The sequence below is a fragment of the Protobothrops mucrosquamatus genome, unplaced genomic scaffold (assembly GCF_001527695.2).
Source record: "Protobothrops mucrosquamatus isolate PMUCROS unplaced genomic scaffold, P.Mucros_1.0 scaffold2567, whole genome shotgun sequence".
Taxonomy (NCBI): Eukaryota; Metazoa; Chordata; class Lepidosauria; order Squamata; family Viperidae; genus Protobothrops; species Protobothrops mucrosquamatus.
The window spans coordinates 30093-53239 of record NW_015388625.1 but is presented as its reverse complement, the minus strand read 5'-3'; the positions used below and the strand labels follow the sequence as shown (position 1 = coordinate 53239).

Here is a 23147-nt window from a genome sequence, read left to right as displayed (position 1 = left end):
GGTGAAAAAAAAAAAAACTTTTCTAAGGAATTCACCAAATCAATAAAAATCAAAGTTTACCGTGTCATATAAAATCTGTTTTAATAACATATATATATATCTTTTTAAAAATATATCAATATATCTTTTTTAAAAGATATGAAAGGGTGTTACGACTCTTATCTTCACTTTTGTAGTCACTTTATTTTTCACCTTAAATACAATCAACAAGACAACACCTCCCTCTCCCTATCCATTAGTTGGATCCAGTGTAAGTTAGTATAACTCCATCCATATTATTCAGAAGTCCTACGAAGTTCAGTAGGTGTTATTCCAACACAAGTGAGTACAAGAATGCAAAATTTAGTGCCACTGAATCATTCCCCCAATATATCTGCCTCCAAACTTTCATCATTTGCAGTTCATGCTTGACTTGGTTTCTTCTGGTTACCACCAACTCACCGAAGCAAGCTTAAGTGAGCTAATATCTGAACTTATTTTATAGCTGCAAGTTTACAGCCATTTGACTGGTTTCAGTGAAACTCTGTATTCAGGTGATTTTAAACCATCTTTACATATATCTATCAAATGTTGAAATGAGACTTTTTACGCCTGATAAAATTCTCTATTGAGTCAGGTTCAAGAAAGCAGGTATTCAGAACTAAGGATAAATTTCCTGACAGTGAGAACAATAAACCAGTGGAACAACTTGCCTCCAGAAGTTGTGGGTGCTCCATCAGACCTCCAAGGTACCCTTTCCAACTCCATTATTCTGTTAGACTGTTAAAATGCAAAGTGCTGCCCAATTTATTTAAAAAATTTTGGGTGAAGGGGTAACTTTGAATAAGTGTTGTTTCATGAATGATTCCCTTCAGTTTTCTTGGCAAGATTTTTTAGAAATGGTTTGCCATTGCCTACTTCCTAGGGTTGAGATTGAGCGATTGGACCAAGGTTATTCGGCTGGTTTTGTTCCTACGGTAGGACTAGAATTTACATTCTCCTTGTTTCTAGCCTTAACCACAACACCAAACTGGGTGTCATTAGGAATACAAGATTATTTCATTTTATTTGATTGCAAAAATATGAAAGGATTTTATATCATTGAACAAATATGAGTACTCATGAATACGGATTACCCCCTAATCCATGAGGGGACTAGCACTCAGACTTTTTGCCCATCTATTTCATCCGTTCACTACCCTAATTTCCATTGCCACACCCAACAGACAGGCTTGCTGCTGTGTTGCGAATATACCTGTTTACCAACCTCTCTTGTGATAGATAGATAGATAGATAGATGATAGATAGATAGATAGATAGATAGATAGATAGATAGATAGATAGATAGATAGATAGATAGATAGATAGATAGATAGATAGATAGATAGATAGAAGTAAATCTCCATTAGTAACTGGTGTGGCTAAAAAGAAATCTGGCTAAAAACCACCAGAAAAGAATTAGAATTGAGGATTATTTAGCGCCAAGTCCAGAGCTGGGAAAATTTCATCATCAGCCAGCCAATTCGTCTTCCTTTTCCTACTCAAGAGACACACTTGTGGCTTCTGTCGCACCTGCTTTCTCCCAGCAGGTGCCGGTTAGATGCGGGGGAGGGTGGACACCAGACGGGGGTGAATGAGAGGCGACAGAAGCAGTTAGGCCTCTGTTCCTTCGAGAAGGTGCAGCCAACTCCTTCAGGGGTTGGGATTACCCTCTTCGCGGGATCACAGACACCCGCGGGCCCCTCCTTCCCCACCAGCAATCCGGGTTCGTATATGCACAAGCACACCCCTCTCCTGCAGCACCGCATTGGACTGCTGGCGCTCCAGCATGACATCAGGCTGGCCGGGATAGGGCCAGAGCGCAGGCGCCGCGGACTGGGGAGGGAGGCGAGCGGGTGGCAGGCGGCATCCAGGAGCAGCAGCAGCGGCAGCAGGCGGCCGAGAGCAGCGCGCTCGCTCCAGCATCTCCCGCAGCACTCCTCCGGTGCGGACTCGCGTCCTTGCCCGTCACCCGCAGCCTGTGCCCCGCTCTGGCGGCTCCCCTGTAGAGGTCGTAGCCTCCCTCCGCTGGTGGCGAGGGCAGGGGAGCGCTAGGGTCGCCCTGAGCCAAGGAGCCAGTCCGCAGACGCTGCTTCTCCCCGCCCTGCCCCTCGCTTTCCTCCCGGCGCAGCCCTCTGCCGAGCCAGGCGCATCATGTCCACGGGAGGCGATTTCGGGAACCCACTTAGAAAATTTAAACTGGTCTTCCTAGGGGAGCAAAGCGGTAAGTGGCCGGGCGCGCTTTCTCGCCTTATTCCCCCGCTCCCCCACCCGGGTCGCCTCCTGCAAAGTAGCCGCTGCGAAGGGAGCGTTGGCGCGCGGTGCCCCCCGGCTTGCTGCGGCAGGTGCCTGGATGCGCCCGGCTGCTGCTCTAGCCCTGCGCTCGTGGGCGCGCTGTCCCCGACCGGTCTCCTGCCAGGCGGGGGAGGACGAGCCAGGTTCTGGCCGACTCTATTGCGGCAGCTCTACCGTCGCTGGGGCGCCGCTTCGCCCCCTTCCTCTGGCTACCCTGTGCTGTCGGGTGGGCTGCAGCGTCGCTTCTGCCCGGGAAAGAGCATCCGGGGAGTTTGGAGGCCGGGCTGCTCGCCCAGGAGAAACGGGGAAAGATCGAAGTGTGGGTGTGGGGTTCCGACCGGTCGCTTCGCCTTTGAAAAAACAGGCAGCCTCCCCGTCGGCTTTGTAGGACCTCTCCGGGGGCGATGGCTAACAGGCAAACCTGCCGTTCATGGAGATCTCCTGCAAAAGAGATCTCTTAACAGGCAAACCTGTCGTTCATGTGATCTCCTGCAAAAGAGATGGGGCGGCAACGGGTGCAGGTAGACAATTCCGTTTTTATTTATATTTATTTTTGATTTTCGCCTTTCGGGTGGTTCTCGGGTCTTCTACACCCCCCTCCCCAGGTGGCACCGTAACCAGGGGATTTCCCGCTCTCCCCTCCCTCCTCCCCGCTCGGCTAGTCGGTTGCTGCTCCTTTGGGAAAGGTTTGCGCAAATAAAGCAGGAAGCGAGAGACGGGAGAGGACACACCCTGCCGCTGGTCAAGTCTCGGCCCCCGCCCCCCCCACCCATCTGCGACCAGATAGAGAACTTCCTGGGTTGTCTTCGCCGCGAGGGAGGGGAGCTCCGGGCGTTCCGTCTCAGGCCTACACCGCGCTTAACCTGCCCCCCCCCGCGCCCCCGCATCGTCCCTTCCCTGGATTTGGAGGAATTAGAGAGGCCAGACACCTTTCCTCCCATGGCCTCTGCCTGCGGAGTCCGCTTCGCGGCGGAAGGGGAAAGGGCAGCTGTTGCAGCCTGCAGGGCTTAACTTGGGCCAGGCTTGAAGGCTTGCCTCAAGGTACGGGCGAGCTATAAAACGGTAGAGCCTAGCACAGTGTTTCTCAACCTTGACAATTTTAAGGCATGTGGACTTCAACTCCCAGAATTCCACAGCCAGCGTTGCTGGCTGTGGAATTCTGGGAGTTGAAGTCCACATGCCTTAAAATTGTCAAGGTTGAGAGACATTGTGCGCGGCCTAGCAAGTGTTTTCTCTAAGCTGGTTTTCATTACATGTATTGCATAAAGGGAGTAAAAGAGTACAGCCCAGCTAGACTGGCCCACAAAGACACCTGCATCGTGTTTTCCAGCAGGATGCTCCAGAGAAGACTTATTAAGACCTATAGAAGAAATGGGAAACTGCTTATAATGCAGTGCTGGGCAGTTAATTTTCCCAAGGGCCCCACATGAGAACCTGGTACTGTTGTATAGGCCTGAACTAATAGGGCTGTGAAGTTGCAGAGGCATACAAGTCATGCTCATATGTAAACTGAAAAAAAAAATAGTCACCTTCAAAATGAAGGCAATCCATGTGAGCTGGACACAAACAGCCAAAGGGCTGGATGTGGCCTGAGGGCCATAAAATGCCCAGGTCTGTTATAATGGTTGGATTTCTACATCAGGCTTAGCCTTAGCCTGAATGTAACTTATACATACCTGCATTAAATCTTAGTTTGAATAATTAAGCTACAATCTATCTTGGCTGGCTTCGCAAACCACACTGACAAATTCTAAACACATTTTAGGTAAATGTTGCACAAATAAACCTGTGATTTGATGTGCTTGGCTAAAGTCATTGAGGTCAGTAAGTCATGATTTATGTCTTAAAGTGGGTGAACACAACCAGTTGTTAATTTAACAAACTATGACTTAGTGCAATGCAGTCCTTGCCTCTGATTCAGACCATTGGTGCATCTGGTCTGGTACCATTGATCTGGCAGATATTTAATGGATGTTTATCCAGCCTCTGTAATACTTAGGAGTACTGGGATTGAACCTGGAGCCTTCTATCTGTGCAATTTGAATTATTGCACAGATAATTTTCTGTGCAATAATTATTGCACAAAATTTTCTGTTACTTTTGTCTCTGGCTCCAGTATGTCGCCTCTTTGTCCCACTGCTGAAAAACCACAAACTAGTTTCTGCATTTATGGAATATGGAGCACATGATTTCAAAGACTCTTGAGACCCATCATGTTTTCTCTTTCTTGAAATTAGGTATCCATTTGATAATATCTACATCATAACAATTAAAAAAACACTAAAGGGAGGAAGCATGGATAATCACTTTGAAGAGCAGTAGGTCAATCTATGGGCCCATCCTCTTGGGATATACTTCCTCTTTAAAATTTAGCACAGAAATCAAGTCCATTAACCAAGCCACTTCTATATTTTAGACCAGAGATCCCCTTTCTTCATAAGGAAGCTTTGATAAATGATAAATGTCATTTTCAGGAGCTGTTTCCAGTGCATTCAAATCCATATCCCAGAGTAGTTTCTCTAGCCTGGAACTTCCTAAATGGTGTCTGGACCACAATTCTGAGGATTTCTCATTTGTACTCTAGTTGCTCCAGTATTTGAAACTCCCATAGGATTCCTCCAAAATGTACGATGTTTGAAGAAATTGGAGACAGGTGCTACAATGACACTCCATGTGTTCCAAATCAACTTGGGAACCTGAGCCTAGAGCAGGGGTGTCAAACTGCCAGCCCACGGGCCGGTTTCATCACATCGAAGCCGCGCCCACCCCATTGCTGGCAATGCAAAAAGAATCGCGATATGTCGCATCACATCACGTGACATGGCGAGTTTGACACCTGTGGCCTAGAGAGTGCAGAGCTCTAAGAAATGCAACAGTCTTTACAGCATTACTTTTTCTTTCAAATGATTCTTCAACTAATCATCTAAAACAGGTCTCTTACATCTTTTGTGTCTGTTTCTTATTGCTTTTACTAGCTGCCTGGACAAAATTACTCAAGTGAACTTCCTCAGTTTTTCTGGGAGATGTCCTCTTCCTTGCCAAACTTCTGATGCTATTGAAAGCACAATAATGGGCTTAGTGAGCAGCCATCTTAAGTTCCACTGAAGGCAATGTGTTGAAAATGGAAAGAATAGTATTTAAGTGGCTGCTTTCTGTTGTATAGCCAACTCATATACCTTCAGGCCAAACCATAATGTTTTAAAACATAGCTTGCAGTAGGAACATTAGACCGAGAGAAACACTAGACTTTAGTGTCCACAACTTACAATATCTACAACCTGATGTAGCTATTGGTTGTGATGGCTACAATATGATGCTAGCCATAGTCCATTCTTGGCTATTTGCCAAATTTATTCCAACTCGCATGGAAGTATAGTTTGGCAATTCAGGGACCTGACGTGCCAGAATTTAGAGGAGGTTGGAGACACCTTGAATCATCTTGAATCCATCTTGTTCACAGTTTGATAAAGCATTTTTGCATTCCATTTTTTTAAAAAATTCCAAAATTAGGAAAAGAATAGGACTTATATTGGCTACGTAAACAGTAGGAGGGTTTTGTGAGGGGGATTTGCTGATGTGGGGCTCAGCAAGTACCTCTTTTCTTCAGGACCAGCCCCATCAGGAGACATTTTGTGGCAACTGCTGAAGGCATCACACTATTCCAGGGCTAAGGAATTCTGGGAGTTGAAGTCCACGAGTCATAAAAGAGCCAAGGTTGCCTACCCCTGCACTATACAAAAGATAATTCATACCGCCACAAAACACGTCATGAAAGATAATTATTAGCACAACTATTAGCATCTACTGCCTGGTGGGGAGAGGTGCGTTGGGTTTTTCTTCTTGGATATTGTTCATCTGCAGAACACTGAGGTCGCCTTTGTCACTCTGCCTTGAGCAGCAAAATGCTTTGAGCTGTCCCTGCTCAGAGACAGAAGGAATGTTAATTACATTTTGAAAATGTTACATTCAAAATTGTGCTAGAGCAGAAGAGGGTAAGTCAAATGACCTTGGTTGGCTGCCTGTACCCATGCATCAGATAGGCTGCTATATTTCAAAGAATTAAATGGCTTTATGTTGAACAAAAAATATTTGATTTATCCGTGTTTGCCATTCCTCCATATCCTCAGGACAAAACCCCTAAATTAATAGCTTTGATATATTTCCTCTTTTTCACTTATCTCCCCTGATCGTGTCACGCTTTGGATTCCTTCTCTACTGTATATTCTTGAACCATGGGAAAAAAATTAGTTGTTGGCATGGATTGCTGTCTGAGCCTAAAAGTGGAGGGAGATGGCCTCTTAGTTTTGTTTCAGTTCTTAAGACAGATAGACAATTGCAGTGATAGAGAAATACATGCTCTGAGTATTAATTGGGGAAAATAATCCAATAAAAGAACATGCTTCTTTGTTTTTAAGCATTATTCCTAGTTTCCTTTTTCTGTAACATGGTAGACTAAGGCCCCAGCAAAAACAAAACAAACCCAAAAAACAAACCCAAGCTGCATCCTTAGGAACAAAAGCAGGCTTGGAAGAACCTGTAGGACTCCGTGGCATGAGCCCACACATTGCAGCTATTTAGTTGGGCTAGAGAGGAAGCAATTAAGTGAATGAAAAATTAAAATATAGTTATATAGCTGAAAAATGGGTCTAGTAAAGAAATAGTGGCCTGGTTATTTGTGGCCATTGGGGATAATGAAAGTTTTAGTGAAGCTGAAATGGTACCTTTTGGTCAGTACTATTCAATATCTTCATCAATGACTTAAATAAGAGAATTGAAGGGGAACTCATCATATTTGCAGATGACACCAAACTGGCAGGAGTAGCCAACACCCTAGAAGACAAACTCAGGATCCAAAAAGATCTTGACAAACTTGAACAAAGGCTCTATCCAACAAAATGAGTTTCAATGTAAAGCAAAGTTTTACATTTAGGCAGGAAAAATCAAAGGTACAAGTACAGATTGGGCAAGATTTGGCTTAAAAACAGTAACTGTGAGTGGGACCTTGGAGTCGTAGTGGACCATCACTTAACCATGAGCCAGCAATGTGCAACCAATACAATCCTGGGTTGTATAAACAGAGGCATAGAATCAAGATCACGCGAGGTATTAGTACTGCTTTATAAAACCCTAGTAAGACCACACCTGGAATACTGCAGCCAATTTTGGTCACCATATCACAAAAAAGATGTTGAGAGTTTGGAAAAAATTCAGAGAAGAGCAACTAAGATGATCAAAGGCCTGGAGACTAAAACATATGAAGAATGGCTGCAGGACTTGGGTTTGGCTATTCTAAAGAAAAGAAGAAATAGGGGAGACATGATAGCAGTATTCCAGTATTTGAGAGGCTGCCACAAAGAAGAGGGAGTCACGTTATTCACCAAAGCACCAGAGGGCAGGACAAGAAACAATGGTTGGAAACTGATCAAAGAGAGAAGCAACCTAGAATTAAGGAGAAACTTCCTGACAGTGAGGACAATTAACCAGTGGAGCAGCTTGCCTCCAGAAGTTGTGGGCGCTCCATCACTGGAGATTTTTAAGAAGAGGCTAGACCAGGGGTAGACAACCTTGGCTCTTTTGTGACTCTTGAACTTCAACTCCCAGAATTCCTGAGTTGAAATCCACGAGTCATAAAAGAGCCAAGGTTGCCTACCCCTGGGCTAGACAGTCACTTGTCTGAGATGGTATAGGTTCTCCTGCTTAAGCAGGGGGCTGGACTAGAAGACCTCCAAGGTCCCTTCCAGCTTCTATTCTATTCTATTCTATTCTATTCTATTCTATTCTATTCTATTCTATTCCTAACATAGGATTACCAATGGACCGCAAAGATAGGTTTTTTTTTTACTTCATAATCCAGTTTTTTCCTCTTTAAAAAACTGGCAGGCCTGTATTTTTATATTATTCTTTTTTATCCACTTTGTCTGAATAGATAGCTTATGTCCTCTCTTAAAAACACAATGTCTTCTTTAAGTTCAGATGCTGATGACTACATGGGAATAGCTGGGTAGTTTTCTTGGTAGAAATACTGAAGTCGGTTGCCAGTGTCTCTTCCTACTGTGTTCTATCAACTTTATTGTCTTCTCTACCAATATGGGATTTGCTGGGAGTTTTATCCAAGTAGCTAGATATTTAAAAATCATCAGGCACTGTTCACTTAGGTAGCCACCCTATTCACCTAAAAAGTTGTTTGTACTAGATTAGATGGCAAATGGACATGGTTATCAGACATTGTTAAATAAAATTTAAAAAACGTCACTTTTGAATCAGCTCCCAAGGCAAAGACATAGGACTACTTTAAACACCCTATTTCAGTAGGCCTGGGTTTGAATTGAACCAACTGATTTGGCATAAAGCAGAAAACATTTTGCCATCCTCTTGTTTTTATTTCTTGTATTTATGTAGTAGCTATATCCATACCAAATTCTTTTTTGTTTGTCATTCTGTTTATAATAATGTGAGCAGTGCAGATTCTGAATTTTCATGCATATTAAGATTTTGCTTTTTTTTTCTGCAATAGTGGTATCTTGTTCAATGGGTTGTTGCAAATAAAGTATCTTTTAGATCATGTATTTGGAAGCTCAGCAAATCATTTTGTTTAAACTTTTTTTCTTATAAGGATGAATTTAAGGAGGAGAAATCATTCTTTTCAGTTCTTAGGAAAAACTTGGTGCAGAACACTAATTAGTTCATCTATAATATGAATCATTTTGGGAACTTAACTGAATATTAATTAAAGCAATATATATTAATGCAGTATTTCTCAACCTTGTGAACTTTAAGATGTGGGGACTTCAAAACCCACAATTCCCCAGATAGCATGCTGGCTAGGGATTTCTGAGAGTTGTAGTCCACACATGAAATCTTACTGAAAGTTCTACAAATGCCACTGTAGATTGAGGTCCACAGGAAATGGTGAACTTTGCTGATCTGAAAAAAAAATAAAGCAGTGTCAGACCTGGTTGTCCTTGGATGAGGATACAGCAGGAAATCTCACAGTTATAGATAAGCTGGAAAGTTCAAAGAACATCTGGGGGGGAGGGGGAATAGCAAACCATTTCCTATTGTTGCAACAAAAAAAACCCCACTTTACAGTTTATCTTTCCCAGAACTATCCAAAGGATTATCTTTCTAATACTGTCAGGTCCCCAAATCCTTATTGTTTTCCTTGCATATATACTCTTGTGCTTTTGTTTTGGGGCCTGCCATTATGCTGGGGGGGGGGGAGAGGAAACATTTGCTTTGGCTTGTGATAACTTTCGCTTTCTGCTGTTCCTCCCCTGCCTCTATCCACTTGAGAGAGGAATGTGTCTCCCTTATCAGGGAGACGGTTACAGAGAAACGAAACTGGAGAAGATCTTGAGATGTGCGCCAACTGTGCCAGTTACCCGCACATCATGCCACCTGTGGATGGCTGGATTTCAAATGGACATTATGATTTTGGTGGGAGGAGGAATTTTGCTGGTTTAACTATACATTTTTAAGCGAGATTTTCCCCAGATCTTGCCTTGACTTCCCTACTGTCACTAGCCCAGCGGTTCTCAACCTATGGGTCACGACCCCATTTGGGGTCGATCGACCATTTCACAGGGGTCGCCAAGCAAGGCTGTCCGCCATTTTTTTCCCCTTTTCCGGCGGGTGACTTACCTCCCTTGGGCTGGGCCAGCTGGTGGTCGGCCTGCTCTGTCTCTGCTGCTTGCCAGCTATGCCTCAGCCGGCGCAGGGGGTGGAACCACGCATGCGCGGCGTTCCCGGGCAGGGAAAGTCCTCGACTTACGACCGGTTGGGTAGTCCTCGACTTACGACCGGTTGGGTAGTCCTCGACTTACAACTGGTTTAGTCCTCTACTTATGACCGGTTTAGTCCTCGACTTACGACCGGTTTAGTCCTCGACTTACGACCGGTTGGGGGTCGCGGCATTAAAAAGGTTGAGAACCACTGCACTAGCCCCTAATAAAAGTTTCCTTTTGAGACAATGCCTGTTTCAAGAGTTCTGCTTTCTTGGGTGGTTAGCTGATGTGGGTCCTTACAACTACCCAACCATGGAAGTGTTTTTCAAGAAAAACGGGGTGTCTTTCTTTTTTCAGATTACTATGTAAGACCTCTCATTTCTTCCCCATCCAGTTCTCTATGACTGAAGAAGCCCTTACTAACATTATTAGCAGGATACCCCTGGGCAAATCTTACAAAGTTTCCGGAGTTATTAATTGAGAAAAATCACATTTTCGTGGACTGAATGTAGTTCAGTATTTTACTCCCATTCAATAGTTTCAGGAGGAGAATTAAGCATGTGTTCTGTACATATTTATACTGTTTAAGGTCCCATGGTGCTCAATATATCTTTCTCCTTACTAAGTATGAATGTGTTGCAGTAGGTTATACAGTAATACCTTGTTGTCTTGCATAGGAATGAGTCCTATTTGAGGCTGGTGAGATTTATCTCCAAGCATTTTCATGCCTGAATCACACGTTAATTGGGTGTTTTTGCCCATATGTTAGGGAAGTGGCCTGAAGCTCATCACCAATCGGCAGGGCTCCCCCTGACCTCTCACGCTTTTTTGCTCACTTTACTGCTAGTTGCCTGGCAACTGAGTAGCAGCATTCTGTACATATCTGTGTACCTGCTGTCAGGATCACACTTTTCCAAAGGCCAATGGCTTACACAAAACGAATGGAAGAGTTTCTCCCCCACTGTGATGGAGTAGAAGTGCAGCTAAATAGGCTGCAATGCTGGCTGGTATAATGAGGAGAGATGCACAGTTTGCTATGAATTGCACATATACTTGAATGTTATTTGTTCCAACCCACTGCATGGAGAACAGCTACTTGTGGAAGCAGCCAGAGTAAGCAGCCAGAGGTGATGCCGGCTCTTTGCCCCAGATTCTGTGCTACCATGGAAATGGGATTGTTGGTGTTGCACCCTTGCCAATGTGTGTCTGAGTAACCCTCCCATCCCAGGAGTCCTGTTCATTGTGACAGATGCTTTTGCTGCCCAAGCATGACTAATTGAGAGAGCAGACATGGGAAGAGTGTTTTCCACTCCATAAGACATCGGGATGGGCTTTAATTATGCATCAGGATGTTTGGCAGTACCACTGCTTATCTCTCATGAGTTCTGTGTTTCCCTTCATAGCTCTTGTCATCTGCTGTTTTCTCAGTAGTCAGTTTATGGTTTAACTCTTTCATGTGTCTGAAATGGTATAGGGCAGTGATGGCGAACCTTTTAGAGACCGAGTGCCCAAACTACAACCCAAAACCCACTTATGTATCATTGGGTGCTGGGTGGGCGTGGCCCATTGGGTGAGCGTGGCCCATTGGGTGGGCGTGGCTGCGGTGGTAACGGCAGACTGGGTGGGACTAAAAAGTTCAATCAATCAATTCCAACTTTGCGAGATCTTTTTTTCCCGGCAAGAAGTTGAAATTGATTGATTGAACCTTTTTTTTTTGCACATGGCGGCGGAGGCCTAAAGCGAAATGGTTTTATAAAACCCAACTGAAGGCTTAGGACTGGGGCAACGGCGCGAGTGCCCACAGAGAGGGCTCTGAGTGCCACCTGTGGCACACGTGCCATAGGTGCGCCACCACGGGTATAGGGTTTCCTGCCTGAGCAGGGGGTTGTTGTTGTTGTTGTTGTTGTTATTAATGCTTTCACATAATGCCCAAATTCTTTCTTCCTTCCTGACTGAATCTTTTATTTCCCTGCTCCTTATAATCTTTGGTACTCAACGCTTAGGACAAAAATGTAGATATTCCATTGAGAAAATGGTTTTGCTATTTCCTAAATTAATAATATTAATAAATAAATAATATAATGATAATAACATCCAATCTGGACATCTGGCTGACTGTGCAATGAAGCAACATAACCAGAACTGAAGAGAAAAAAACTGGAGAAAATCACAAAATATAAAGACCTGAAAATAGAAGTAGAATGACAGTAGAAAAATAAAGCAAAGATGATATCAATAGTAATGGGCACTTTGAGTGCTATCCCAAAATGATAGGAGCACCATCTGAACACCATCAGCACTGAGAAATTCACCATAAGTCAAATGCAAAAGGTAACTTTACTTTGAAAAGCTTAAATCCTGTGATGGTACTTCTAATACCATTAAATCCACTCCAAACACGGTCCAGAATAATCTGGCTAACTGTGTGATCAGCCAATACAATTATAATGGTGGGTCACACACTAACCCAGATGTTTAGACCAGATTTGGCATTTTTGTCCACTGATCGAATCCTTCCCAAGGACTTGGGATAGGGTGGATGGTGTTGCTGCCAGTGCAATAACACATAGTAATGGTAATAGTGAGTGTTCTTGAAAGATTCTTCTCTTGATATTAACCTCTCTCAATATGGCCAGGCCCACACATAGATAAATGTTCCAGTTCTGGAGTGGAGAAACATTTAGCCTTCTTAATCTTCCCTGCAACTGTGATTCCTGGCTGGGAAATGATGTGCATTTTAGTCCAATAAAGCTGCAGGACAGTAGGTCAGAGAAAGTAGTTCCATCCAGAGTATAAAAATAAATAGAATGCAACTAAATTACAAAAAGGTGTATTTTTTTCATTAACATGAATACCCAACTGAGACCTAATAAGAACTGTAAAATGTATTCAATGTATCCAATTTTAGCCCACCAATTAAATGTAGCAGAAATAGTTGTTTTTTATTGGAAAGAATCATATTTAAGATTTCTAAACAGAAGAAAGATCTTTGGGAGAGAAGTTTAAAACATTTTCCCCAACTTCACATTGCCCATAATTTCTGGAGGGTGCTAAATAGGATACAGCTCATCTGCATAATCCCTTTTCCATGAACCTCCGAAAGACTATTCTAAGAATTCAAACTACAAGTGTAGTTGCATAGAAAACCTGTACTGTTAATGGTGCATATTTTCAAGTTGAGGACCACAGAATTAATCGGCGGTAGGAATTTTAGGTATGACATGGGAAAAACCATTTGTTACCAAAAGATACTAAGCATTTCATCCTAATGGTCTTGCTCTGTATTTTAACAATTTTATGAACATCTATAACATTTTCTTTGTTATTTCACCTTACATGTATATGCTCTGAATGATATACAAATTAATGTAATAATTTACTATTCAGTTCTTTGGGCACCAAGGCATTTGCGGAGCACTTTACAAGATCAATCAGTAAATGAAACAATATAGCTATAAAACTACTTCAGCTAGTATAATAAAAAAAAGATTTCAATTTAAAGAAATAAATTTAATATTTAAGAGCATCTTTAAGTCATGAAACTAATCCTTGATGAATGGCATCCTATTCTGAATAAGTCAACGTGTTTTGCAAGTCTCAAATCATGCTCATCTTGTTGAGCTTCTGATTATTAGCTCTCATTTGCACTGTTATTGGCTCCAAAAGATTTGTGGCATATGCAGCGAGAAGGGGCTAGTTAAGTGTCATCTGCTTATGCATTGATATTTTAATCTAAGTTCTCAGGTGAACTCAGAGCAATATTTTCAAACCGGTACAACCTTAGAGGGAAAAAATGAAATTAGAGTGCTTTCTGGAACACTGCTGATAGCAAAAGATCCCAAGGACTTCTAATGGTATGAATATAAATTGGAAGTATCTATCTTAGTAGCATATAAATATCCTTCAATGGTGCTATTAAGATACTTGATAACTTCTGCTTTTCCATCCAAATAATAATTTTGAATTTAGAATATTTATAGAACTGATGAGATGTAAAGGGTACACCAAGTATCTGCATCTAAGATCCTTGTTCCTAGCCATTCCATTTTCTCTCTTCCTGCATTGAGCTGGAATGTCAGAAGTACTCAGAGACAATCTTGTAGTCACCCAAGACTTTTTCTCACTGTACGGTAACTGTAGCAGGAACTCAGAATGTGCTAATCAGCTGCAACTGACCAAGAAGGGGGAATCAAAATTGGCCTCCAGTGGTACTCAACACCTATCCCTGCCCTTGCTTCTTCATCTCATGTTTATGTTTGTAATATAAAACTGCAGAAATCTAGGGGAGTAGTTCAACATCATCATAAAAGCCTGTGTAAGAACCCTGGGACACTGAAGCAGCTTAATGACTTGTGGGAAAAGACAAAAAAAACCCCTCCAAGATAAAGATTGGCATTAGTTCCTGCCAACAGAAAATTGGAAACTTGGAATATCCAGTATCATAAATTCTAAATCGAATTTGAGCTTCTGGTTCTGAAAAAAAAGAAGTTGGACAATCCCCAATCATCTCATCTAAAATTGCTGTAAGATTAGAAAATGTCTTGTTTGGTTTGCAGATATTACAGAAAATGCCATGTGTGCTGGTATCTTTTATTTAGAGGCACCTAACCATTAGCCCCATCTCCACTGCTGCAGAGAATGCTAGAGCTTGGTGGAAATGTGTACTATTTAAATATATGATGAAGAAGAGTAGTGCTCTGTTCAAAATCAGCAGCCTATCACAAGCAGACAGTTGTCTCCAGACAGACTATAAACAGTTATTTGTTCAAAGTCACAATACCTTTTTTCTCCTCTAGTCAGTATAGCTCAGTCAGGACAGATTTTTCCTGCGTTCCATGGATAATGTCAAAGAGGCCTGTGACCTCCATGATGAATTGCTGAGACTGTTTTGTGCTAGACACCTTTGATCTAGTATTGATTTGGCTAGGCTGCCTGGCTAATGGATAAAAATTGTCCTTTTTCTTTTCCTATCTTCGATATCTTCCCAAGAAGAGCAGTGAAGTGGCAATTCTCTCAGTCTTTGCTTGCACAACACACTGAATAATAAAGTAGCTAAGCCATTTTAGTCCTGTGTGTCGACTGAACTAAGATCATATTGCTAGTCAATAATTTAGAGTATTCCAAGAAGCCCCCAAAATGGCTTATTTAAATTAATCATGTGTACACCTGCTTGTAAATAAAATGTTTGGGTTGGTTGCAGTATACTAAATTTTTACCTGGAGTTCCAGATAAGCTAGATTTTAATAATATAAAATCAGACCTCCAAATCTGTAAGATGATATATGATAAGAAACTGTTGCATATTTATATTAGGTTTCCTGTGGAACTGAGTTTTTCCCCTTTTGTTTCATTATGCATCATTTCACTTTTCATAATACCCATCCTTAATAACCAAGTCAATTGAACCAGAGTCCCTGAATGTGAAGCATTATGTGGTTTCTTGCGAGAAGAATTTTAGATGAATTGTTGGACTCTGGGATGATCTGCCTCTCTTTTTTCATGCCGTTTTATTAATTGTAGGCAAAGCAGAACGTAGGTAAGCTAGTAAAGACTGATTGTGTTTCTGTGAAAATGGCAACAGATCAAAACTCCAAAGACCAAGTGTTTATAACCTTTTCAGGTTGCCAGCGTGTAATGGTCAAAAAATAAAAAGGCTCTTAGGAGAGAAAATCTCTTGTAAGTTTTTGCAAGATTCTGGTGTTCTTGCATGAGTTCTGCCTGGTGCATGCGCCTGGAATACAGACAGTCTGCCTGTTTATTAGTTTCTCAGATAATGCATGTGTGAAGTGGGTTTCATCTTTCCCTTTGTCTGACTGGACTTTGAACAATAGGATTGACCGATGCAAGTGTTACAGAAATTGTTAGGTGAATATTTGTCTCTTTCTTGAATTCTGTGCGTGGATCCTGTGCTGAATGTGTGCCATATGAGTGTAAAGGATGCTGTATGCAGTGCCAGTATTCCTACATGAAGTCCTTAGGCAAAATAAATGTGATTGGGTTAGGCAGAATAATATCGGAGGAAGATAAACTTTTATTTTAAAAAAATCTGGAAATGTTTTTGCCTTGCAGCAATGATGTGAAATAACAATATGTTAAGTTGGAGAAAGCAGTTACAATGTAGGGCAGAGACAAGCAACCTTTAAGACATGGAATTTTGAGAGAATGGGGCTGGTTTTCCAAAATGGCTTTCATGGTGAGCAAGATCAAGAACACAGACAAGTTGTGATACTCCTCACATCCCCTGGCACCTCAAGACTTCCCTGTAGGAATAGATATTATTTCTTTTTGTTTTCCTTTTGCATCTTAACACTTTTTAACTGAATATTTTTTTATACTTTTTAACATAGAGTTTTTATTTGAATTGAAGTGGTTTGCATTGTAATCACTTCATATTAACAAGGTCCTACAAGCAGAATTGTAGACCACAGAAGGGGCAGCAACCAACTAACTTCTCATTTTCTACTATCTGGCCCAACCAGACCATGACACACACTGTGTCTGCACATACATCATCTTCAACAAGCGTAAGGACCTCTACCCCCATTGGAAGATGATACTGCATCTGAGGAACTTTATCTCATAACTCATGTGCTAGAATGAAGGCTCTTTCTTATTTTAAATGCCACAAAACGGTTTGTTGTTTTAGGTATTGAAGATTCAGTGTGTCTGGTTAGACAACACAACCAACTTAGCCAGCTTCTCTCCTGGAGTATTGATTTAGTCTCATGTATTACCAGTGCATAATTAATTATTAAATTTGTATGCCACCTGACTCTGAACAACTTCGAGACGCTCACAACAAAGAATTACGATAAAATCAATAAAAATAAAGATAAAAGATGGCAAGTGTGATGAACTCTATCAGTCTTGCAGAAACAATTGAAACAGTCCTAGCTACTCTGAAGGAATCTAGAAGATTACTCCATCATGAAAGGAGGACCACTAAGACATCTCCATCCTGTTTCTCATTCCTTTACAATTGCAGATGGTGACAAACATAAAAAGGAGGTTAAGTAGTAACTTAGTCAGTTTGATTTAGTAGTTAAGGCACCAGGCTAGAAACCAGGAAACTGTAAGTTCTAGTCCTGCCTTAGGCATGTAAGCGGGATGAATGCTTGTCACTCTGTCTTAGCCAAACCCATCTCACAGGAGTGTTCTTGTGAAGAAAATAGGAGAAAAAAGTTATTAGGTATGTTCACTGCCTTATTTATAAAAATACAATGTGGCTCAAAAATTCATAAATAAACAAATAAATATCCAGAGAAATTCTGTCTTTTTAGGACCTCTCTGGATTTCAAGATTAATTGAACTGAATTACAATGTTCACACAACAGCCTTTATCTTGACTCAATTAAGCTGTCATTCATAAATTAACAAATGTCGATTTTATGTACATATTTTTCATGTCATGCTCTGTGTGTGTGTGGATATTTTTCTTAATTCTTTTTCTCCTTCTTGACAATGCATAAATAGCCCAAAATGGAATTATGAGTTGGTGCTTGTAGAAGTATGATCAAATGTCTTGGAACAGTGGAACCCTTCTACAAGGAACCATTCCTCCTGCTGCCCTTGTTAATGTTAAAAAGAAATTGTCTCTGGCAAAGAAATTGTCTCTGGCATCGATAGCGATGGCTGCTGGAGACAATACTGTTTATTTTCTCCTTTCCCATTAAAGGAAAATCAGTCTGCTATGTCCCCGTCTTGCCATACTTTTGTTTTTGTTTTTTAAAGAAGTGCTAAATAGTTGTACCATTCCTATAAACAACGACTCCCTTCTTTTCCACAAGCTAATCATATTTTTCATGATAGCTCTGTAATGCTATAATGCTAAATTAGCTGGCATTAAGCCTTATCCACCGAATACCATATAGTGCTGAAGAAAAATATGGTATTTTCCTTTTTTTCCCACAGGAGGTTTTGATGGAATGAAAATGTGTGAAAAATTCCAAACCAATAAAGATCCTTGCTGTTGCACTCCTGCTGGTATGCCCTCAGCACAGGATGCTCATTAAACCTAAAGAGAGCTCCTATCTTTACAGCAGACACAACAGAGGGAATTAGCATAGTTAATTAAGGCTCTTGATGAATGGCATTGTAAAGTTTCTTAATTAACCAATGACTCCTAGGGGGGAGATGGTCTTAAACCAAGGTTGAGTTAAAATGTTTTCCTTTTTGTGCATTTAATTAGCATAATCAGAAGTGCTGTTTTTTTCATTGTTGTGTGTAGAAAGGTAGGTTTTTTTTGAGATATGCTTTACATATGGGAGCATGTCAAGAGAAGGCTAGAACAGATATCATCATGTCTTCTCTTGAGTTAGCATAGGAAGCTGCAGACTATAGAAAGATAATTAATTGCCAAGCAAGAAACAAGTCACTCACCTATCTTAAAACTAAAGCAAGTGCTGGAAACGACAAAGAAAGCAATCTTATCAGATGCAATAAGAATAATTGAAAGTAATGCAATAGAAGTTTTTTGACACAGTGGTAACATCTGCCTTGATAATAAAATAACTTGTATTTGTGGGATGAAAATGGTACTTCCTTTTTTACAGTCTAGCCATCATAGCCCCTGTATTGGTTGGTTGGAAAGAAAATATCAATACAGCACTGATTATATTACTGAGTTGGATAATAAAACATTATCAAGTACTCAGGCCAGCTGAGAGACTATCAAGGACTCCACAAAAAATATAAGTAATATCCTGCTATTTCCCTCAATAAAGAATTGAAGATTAGGGCCAATTTCTTAACACTTTTTATTGCCTCAGTTCTCTGATGGGACAAAGGATTTGTTTATTTATTTATAAAATGTATATACTTCACTTTGGATAGCTCTAAATGCTAAACCTTAAAATAACAGTACAACACGCCCTATTCTTATGCAAAAACTATTAAAATCAATACATTAAACATAATAGTGTATTTTATCGGTTCTGTATATGCTAAAGGGGGAGCTGTTATAGATTTTCCGTTAAACAATAGAAGCTTTCCCATATAGCTGTGTTTCTTTCAGAATGAAAAACTTGGCTAAGAAAAGAATTGAATTGCTTAGACTAGTTTGCTTAGAGGGTCTCTGGTTGGGTACTTTTTGTTTCTACTTTCACAGCTCATCGCTCTGTAGACTCTGTGTGCTTCTTATTCCTTGTATCAATGACCACACTGAAGCATACTGAAAATGTTAAATCATTTGCTTAAAGTTATACAGGCTAGAAATTTAAATCCATGCAGGTTGAATCCACTTATACCTGATTTTCAGTTTTGTCTGATTCTAGGGCCCTCAGTCAGGAATCTAGATTCTAGATAAAGAAACAAGTATTGCGTAATAGGAGGAGTATCTAATTTTGAAGTCCTGTAGGGTAAGCAATGGGTTGATAATATGCCTGCAAAGTACTGGTCACCAAGAAACCAGATTTTTTTTAGGAAATACCAACACATCTAGAGAAGACGAAAGTGAAGTATATAGTATAAGCCTGAGATATGGCACAATGTTATATCATGGTAGCTTGCAGTGCTTCAAATCAATCATATATCTGGCATTTAGATGTTTTTGGTTTAAATCGTATGTTCCATCTTTTCTCAGACTTACACACATCAGTTCTAATCTTGTGATTTTTCCCGTACTTAACTTGCAAGATCATTAAACTGCTTTTGATTCAACATTTCTTCTACTTGGATAGATTTTTAATTCTCTAGAAAATGTCTTTGAATGCAACAAAGACAAATTTCAAAGAATTATTTTAACAAAATAATTCATAATAATAAAAATAAACTACAGATAACCCAGTAAATATTTTTGTGGTTTGACTTGTTGGAAAATGCCTGTAATAATTAGAATCTGTTCATAAAATAAGATGTTATGAAAAATATACCTATGATATCAGTAACTAGAGAATTAAAATGTCACTTTGAGTTTCTTGGGGAGATAACAGAGGATAAAACTAAATCCTTTTTGAGTCAATCAAGTTACATGATATAGCAACATTTGGATCTTGTTATTTTATCGTCTTATATTCCTTCTCATATTACCATATATGATAAGTATCTTCATGTAGTTTTACTAAAGTTTCTGTTTCTTGAACTTTTAGGTAGCTTAGAAGTTTAAAATTCTTGCCATTTTAATATGTTTTACATATTATAAAATGATCAAGTATATAAGTATTTGAAATCTGGGGGTTTAAAGAGAATGGATAATTGCTTGAGGAGAGGGGTTAAAAAGGCCCTTTTAAAATGTTTCCTCTTTACCGTGCTGAACCTGCCAATTGATGGAATAAAGGGGCTACTTCAAAAGGCAAGGTGGATGACCTTCAACTACTGCTTTGGCAACCATTTTGCTGTGACTAAACTACACAGTTCTTAGGAATGTCTATATGCAGGCTGGTCCCATCTTCCTTTTACAGATACAGGTTTGAGTAACCTTGTTGAATGTTTTGCAACAATGTTTAAGGTTATTTTTTTCTCTTTGATCCTGAGATCATTTGTGAATAATTTTCAAAAATAGAAAATAAACTTAGGTACCCCCATTTTCACATCTCATTTGGATAAGAATTATGCTTCTAAAATACCTGCTTATGGGTTGAATGGGATATACAGGATTGTGACTGATCTCAACATTCAGGGCTACTATTCAATCTCTAATTGTTGTTTTCCTTTACAGTTGGGAAGACATCCCTGATCACAAGATTCATGTATGACAGTTTTGACAACACATATCAGGTTAGCTGTTTTATTTTCAATCACATGCTATATGCTAATGAAGAAGAATGTTTCTGGGTTAATAGGCTGTGAATGTGAAAGCTTGCATTGATATTTTTTCTAATTTTATTTAATAGCAGTGCTGCATACCGATTAAATTATTATTTGTTGTTCAGTCAGCCAGATGTTCAGACCGGATTTGGCATTTTTGTCCACCTATCGAGTCCTTCCCAAGGACCTGGGATAAGCATATATGAACATTTGTTAGTGTTAAAGGTATTGTCATAGGATATAAGCTGTTCCAAGTAATATTAACTGCCTTTTTCAATTGACTAATGGTGTTTTTGTCAATGCTGATAGTATTCAATTGATGCTCCAGTTGTTTTGGAATTGCGCCCAAGCATCTATTGCTTTTGGTACGCCTTAGCTTTCTTTTGCTACAGTCATTCTATTTCTGTTTGCAGGTCTTTGTATTTTATTATCTTATCCAGTTCTTTCTCTTCTATTTTGCTGTCTGCAGGTACTGCCATGTCCACTATGCAGACTTTTTTGTCTTTCTTTTATTCTTATTAGCCACCTGAAACCTGAAATTTCAAAATTATCTTCAAATAAAAAGCTCATTGCAGTAGACCAGCCTTTCAATTAACAAGTATATGAGTTACCAAACCCAATCTGCCTTCTTCAGAGATAGATGTCCCTACTTTATCAGTCAGAGCCTCTAAAACCATTCTTGCCACTAATAATATGCGGCCATTCAGCATCAGTGATAGATCCAGAACAACCCCTACAGTACAATTGTATAACTTAATTGGGAATACAATTCCATCAAAATCAAGTGTATTTCCCAAAACCCCTGCTCCCAGTTATAGCTTCATCTTACTTAAATTCAGCTTCTGGTTTATTTTCCCATATTCACATTTTTATGCCTGGATAAATTGGAATGTCTACTACATGCAGACCTGAGTCCATAGGAAAAATACATTGAGAAAATAAATATAGCTGAACATTATCAGTATATTGATGACACTAAGTTCCAATTGTGTGAGTGATCCTTCCCTATACAGCTTCATATAGATATTAAATAATATGGAAAACAAAGTGGAACCTCAAGCAATTTCTGTCTCTAGTAGTTAGAGATAAAATGATAACTACTGAAGACAGCATCCAAGACTAAAAATTTATTAAAACTGAGCTTTCATCAGGGCCTGCTGACATCATCAGGATGTAAGCCAGGAATGGGAAGCACATTCTTATAGTCTCTGTGAAGCTAACAGTTTAGCTAATGAGCGCATGATGGGTCTATTCGGCCTCCACTCTCCCGCAATCAGTTGTATCGATCCTATTTCTGTCAGGCTGGCTGACGTCTCTTTAAGTTTTGGCGCTCTGCCTCTCTCCACTCGCCCCGTCCACCGGGAGCATTCGTCTTGCCGCGCGCAATCATCTCGCCGCTCGAGTGACTCTTCCGCCTGCGATGCTGCCATTTCGGCTAGTCACTCCTCCATTGTGCTGGCATCTTTGTCCTCGTTGGTCAAGCACCCTCTCCTAATGTCCATGGGTCTGGTCTGCCTCCTCATCCCGTCCTGCTGCGCCGATGTGTTGGCTAGTGAGAGGTTACGATCCTCTGCCTTCCTGCTCATGCCGGGGGGGGGAATGATTGTTGATTCCTCCATTCAGTCCTCCTACATGATAATACATGCCGGTGCAGCATCTGGTAGGTGGGTAATAGCTCAATATGCCGGTTAACCCAATGTTGATTGGATAACCAAGCCTCTTTTAACAGACGGACGCCCTTGGTTGTATCGTGAGCAATGGCTCTGACCTCTGAAGGTATGGTTGTGCTCGATAGTGTGAGCCCATACCTGAGACCGTTTTTCTTTACGTTTAATGGCCAGCTCATGCTTATGGAGCCTTGTCCGGAGGCGTTTTGTGGTCTCCCCAATGTAGTTACATGAGCAATCATTGCAGTTGATTTGGTAGACCACAGATGACATGTCGCCCGCGGATAGGGGTTCTTTAGGGTGTATTATTTGTGTGCGCAAGGTCTGTGCGCCTTCCTTCCTTCCTTTCTTCCTTCCTTCCGTCCTTCCTTCCTTCCTTCCTTCTCTTCTTTTTCTTTCCCTCTTCATTGTCCTTTCCTTTTTCTTCCTTCCCCTCTTTCCTTCTTTTTCTTTTTCTTTCCTCTTTCCCTTTCTCTTTTCCTGTCCCTTCTTGGATGCTCAAATGCAAAAGGGGAAACATTTCTCAATGCCTCCTTGTCTTGTGATCAAATGTCACTTTTGCTAGTAGTTTGTTGTCACTTAAAAGATTGAGAACAAACCAGGCTCAGTTTATCCCATGCTTGCATTTAGTGGGAGCATCCACAGACAACAATACAGCAAAACTGTTGAAATTGTGGCTGTGATAGTTGATCAGAGCTCC

At 40.7% G+C, this 23147-nt stretch overlaps 1 protein-coding gene across 1 annotated transcript in view; it reads left to right on the top strand.

Moving 5' to 3' along the window:
• The first annotated feature begins 2078 nt into the window (after nucleotides 1-2078).
• Nucleotides 2079-23147, top strand: part of LOC107295913 (ras-related protein Rab-6B) — a 43493-nt gene continuing 22424 nt past the window's right edge. The window contains exons 1-2 of the mRNA XM_015825248.1: nucleotides 2079-2242; nucleotides 20692-20750. Coding sequence (XP_015680734.1) covers nucleotides 2173-2242; nucleotides 20692-20750 — 129 coding nt within the window. The 5' untranslated portion in view covers nucleotides 2079-2172. The remainder of the gene's footprint in view (nucleotides 2243-20691; nucleotides 20751-23147) is intronic.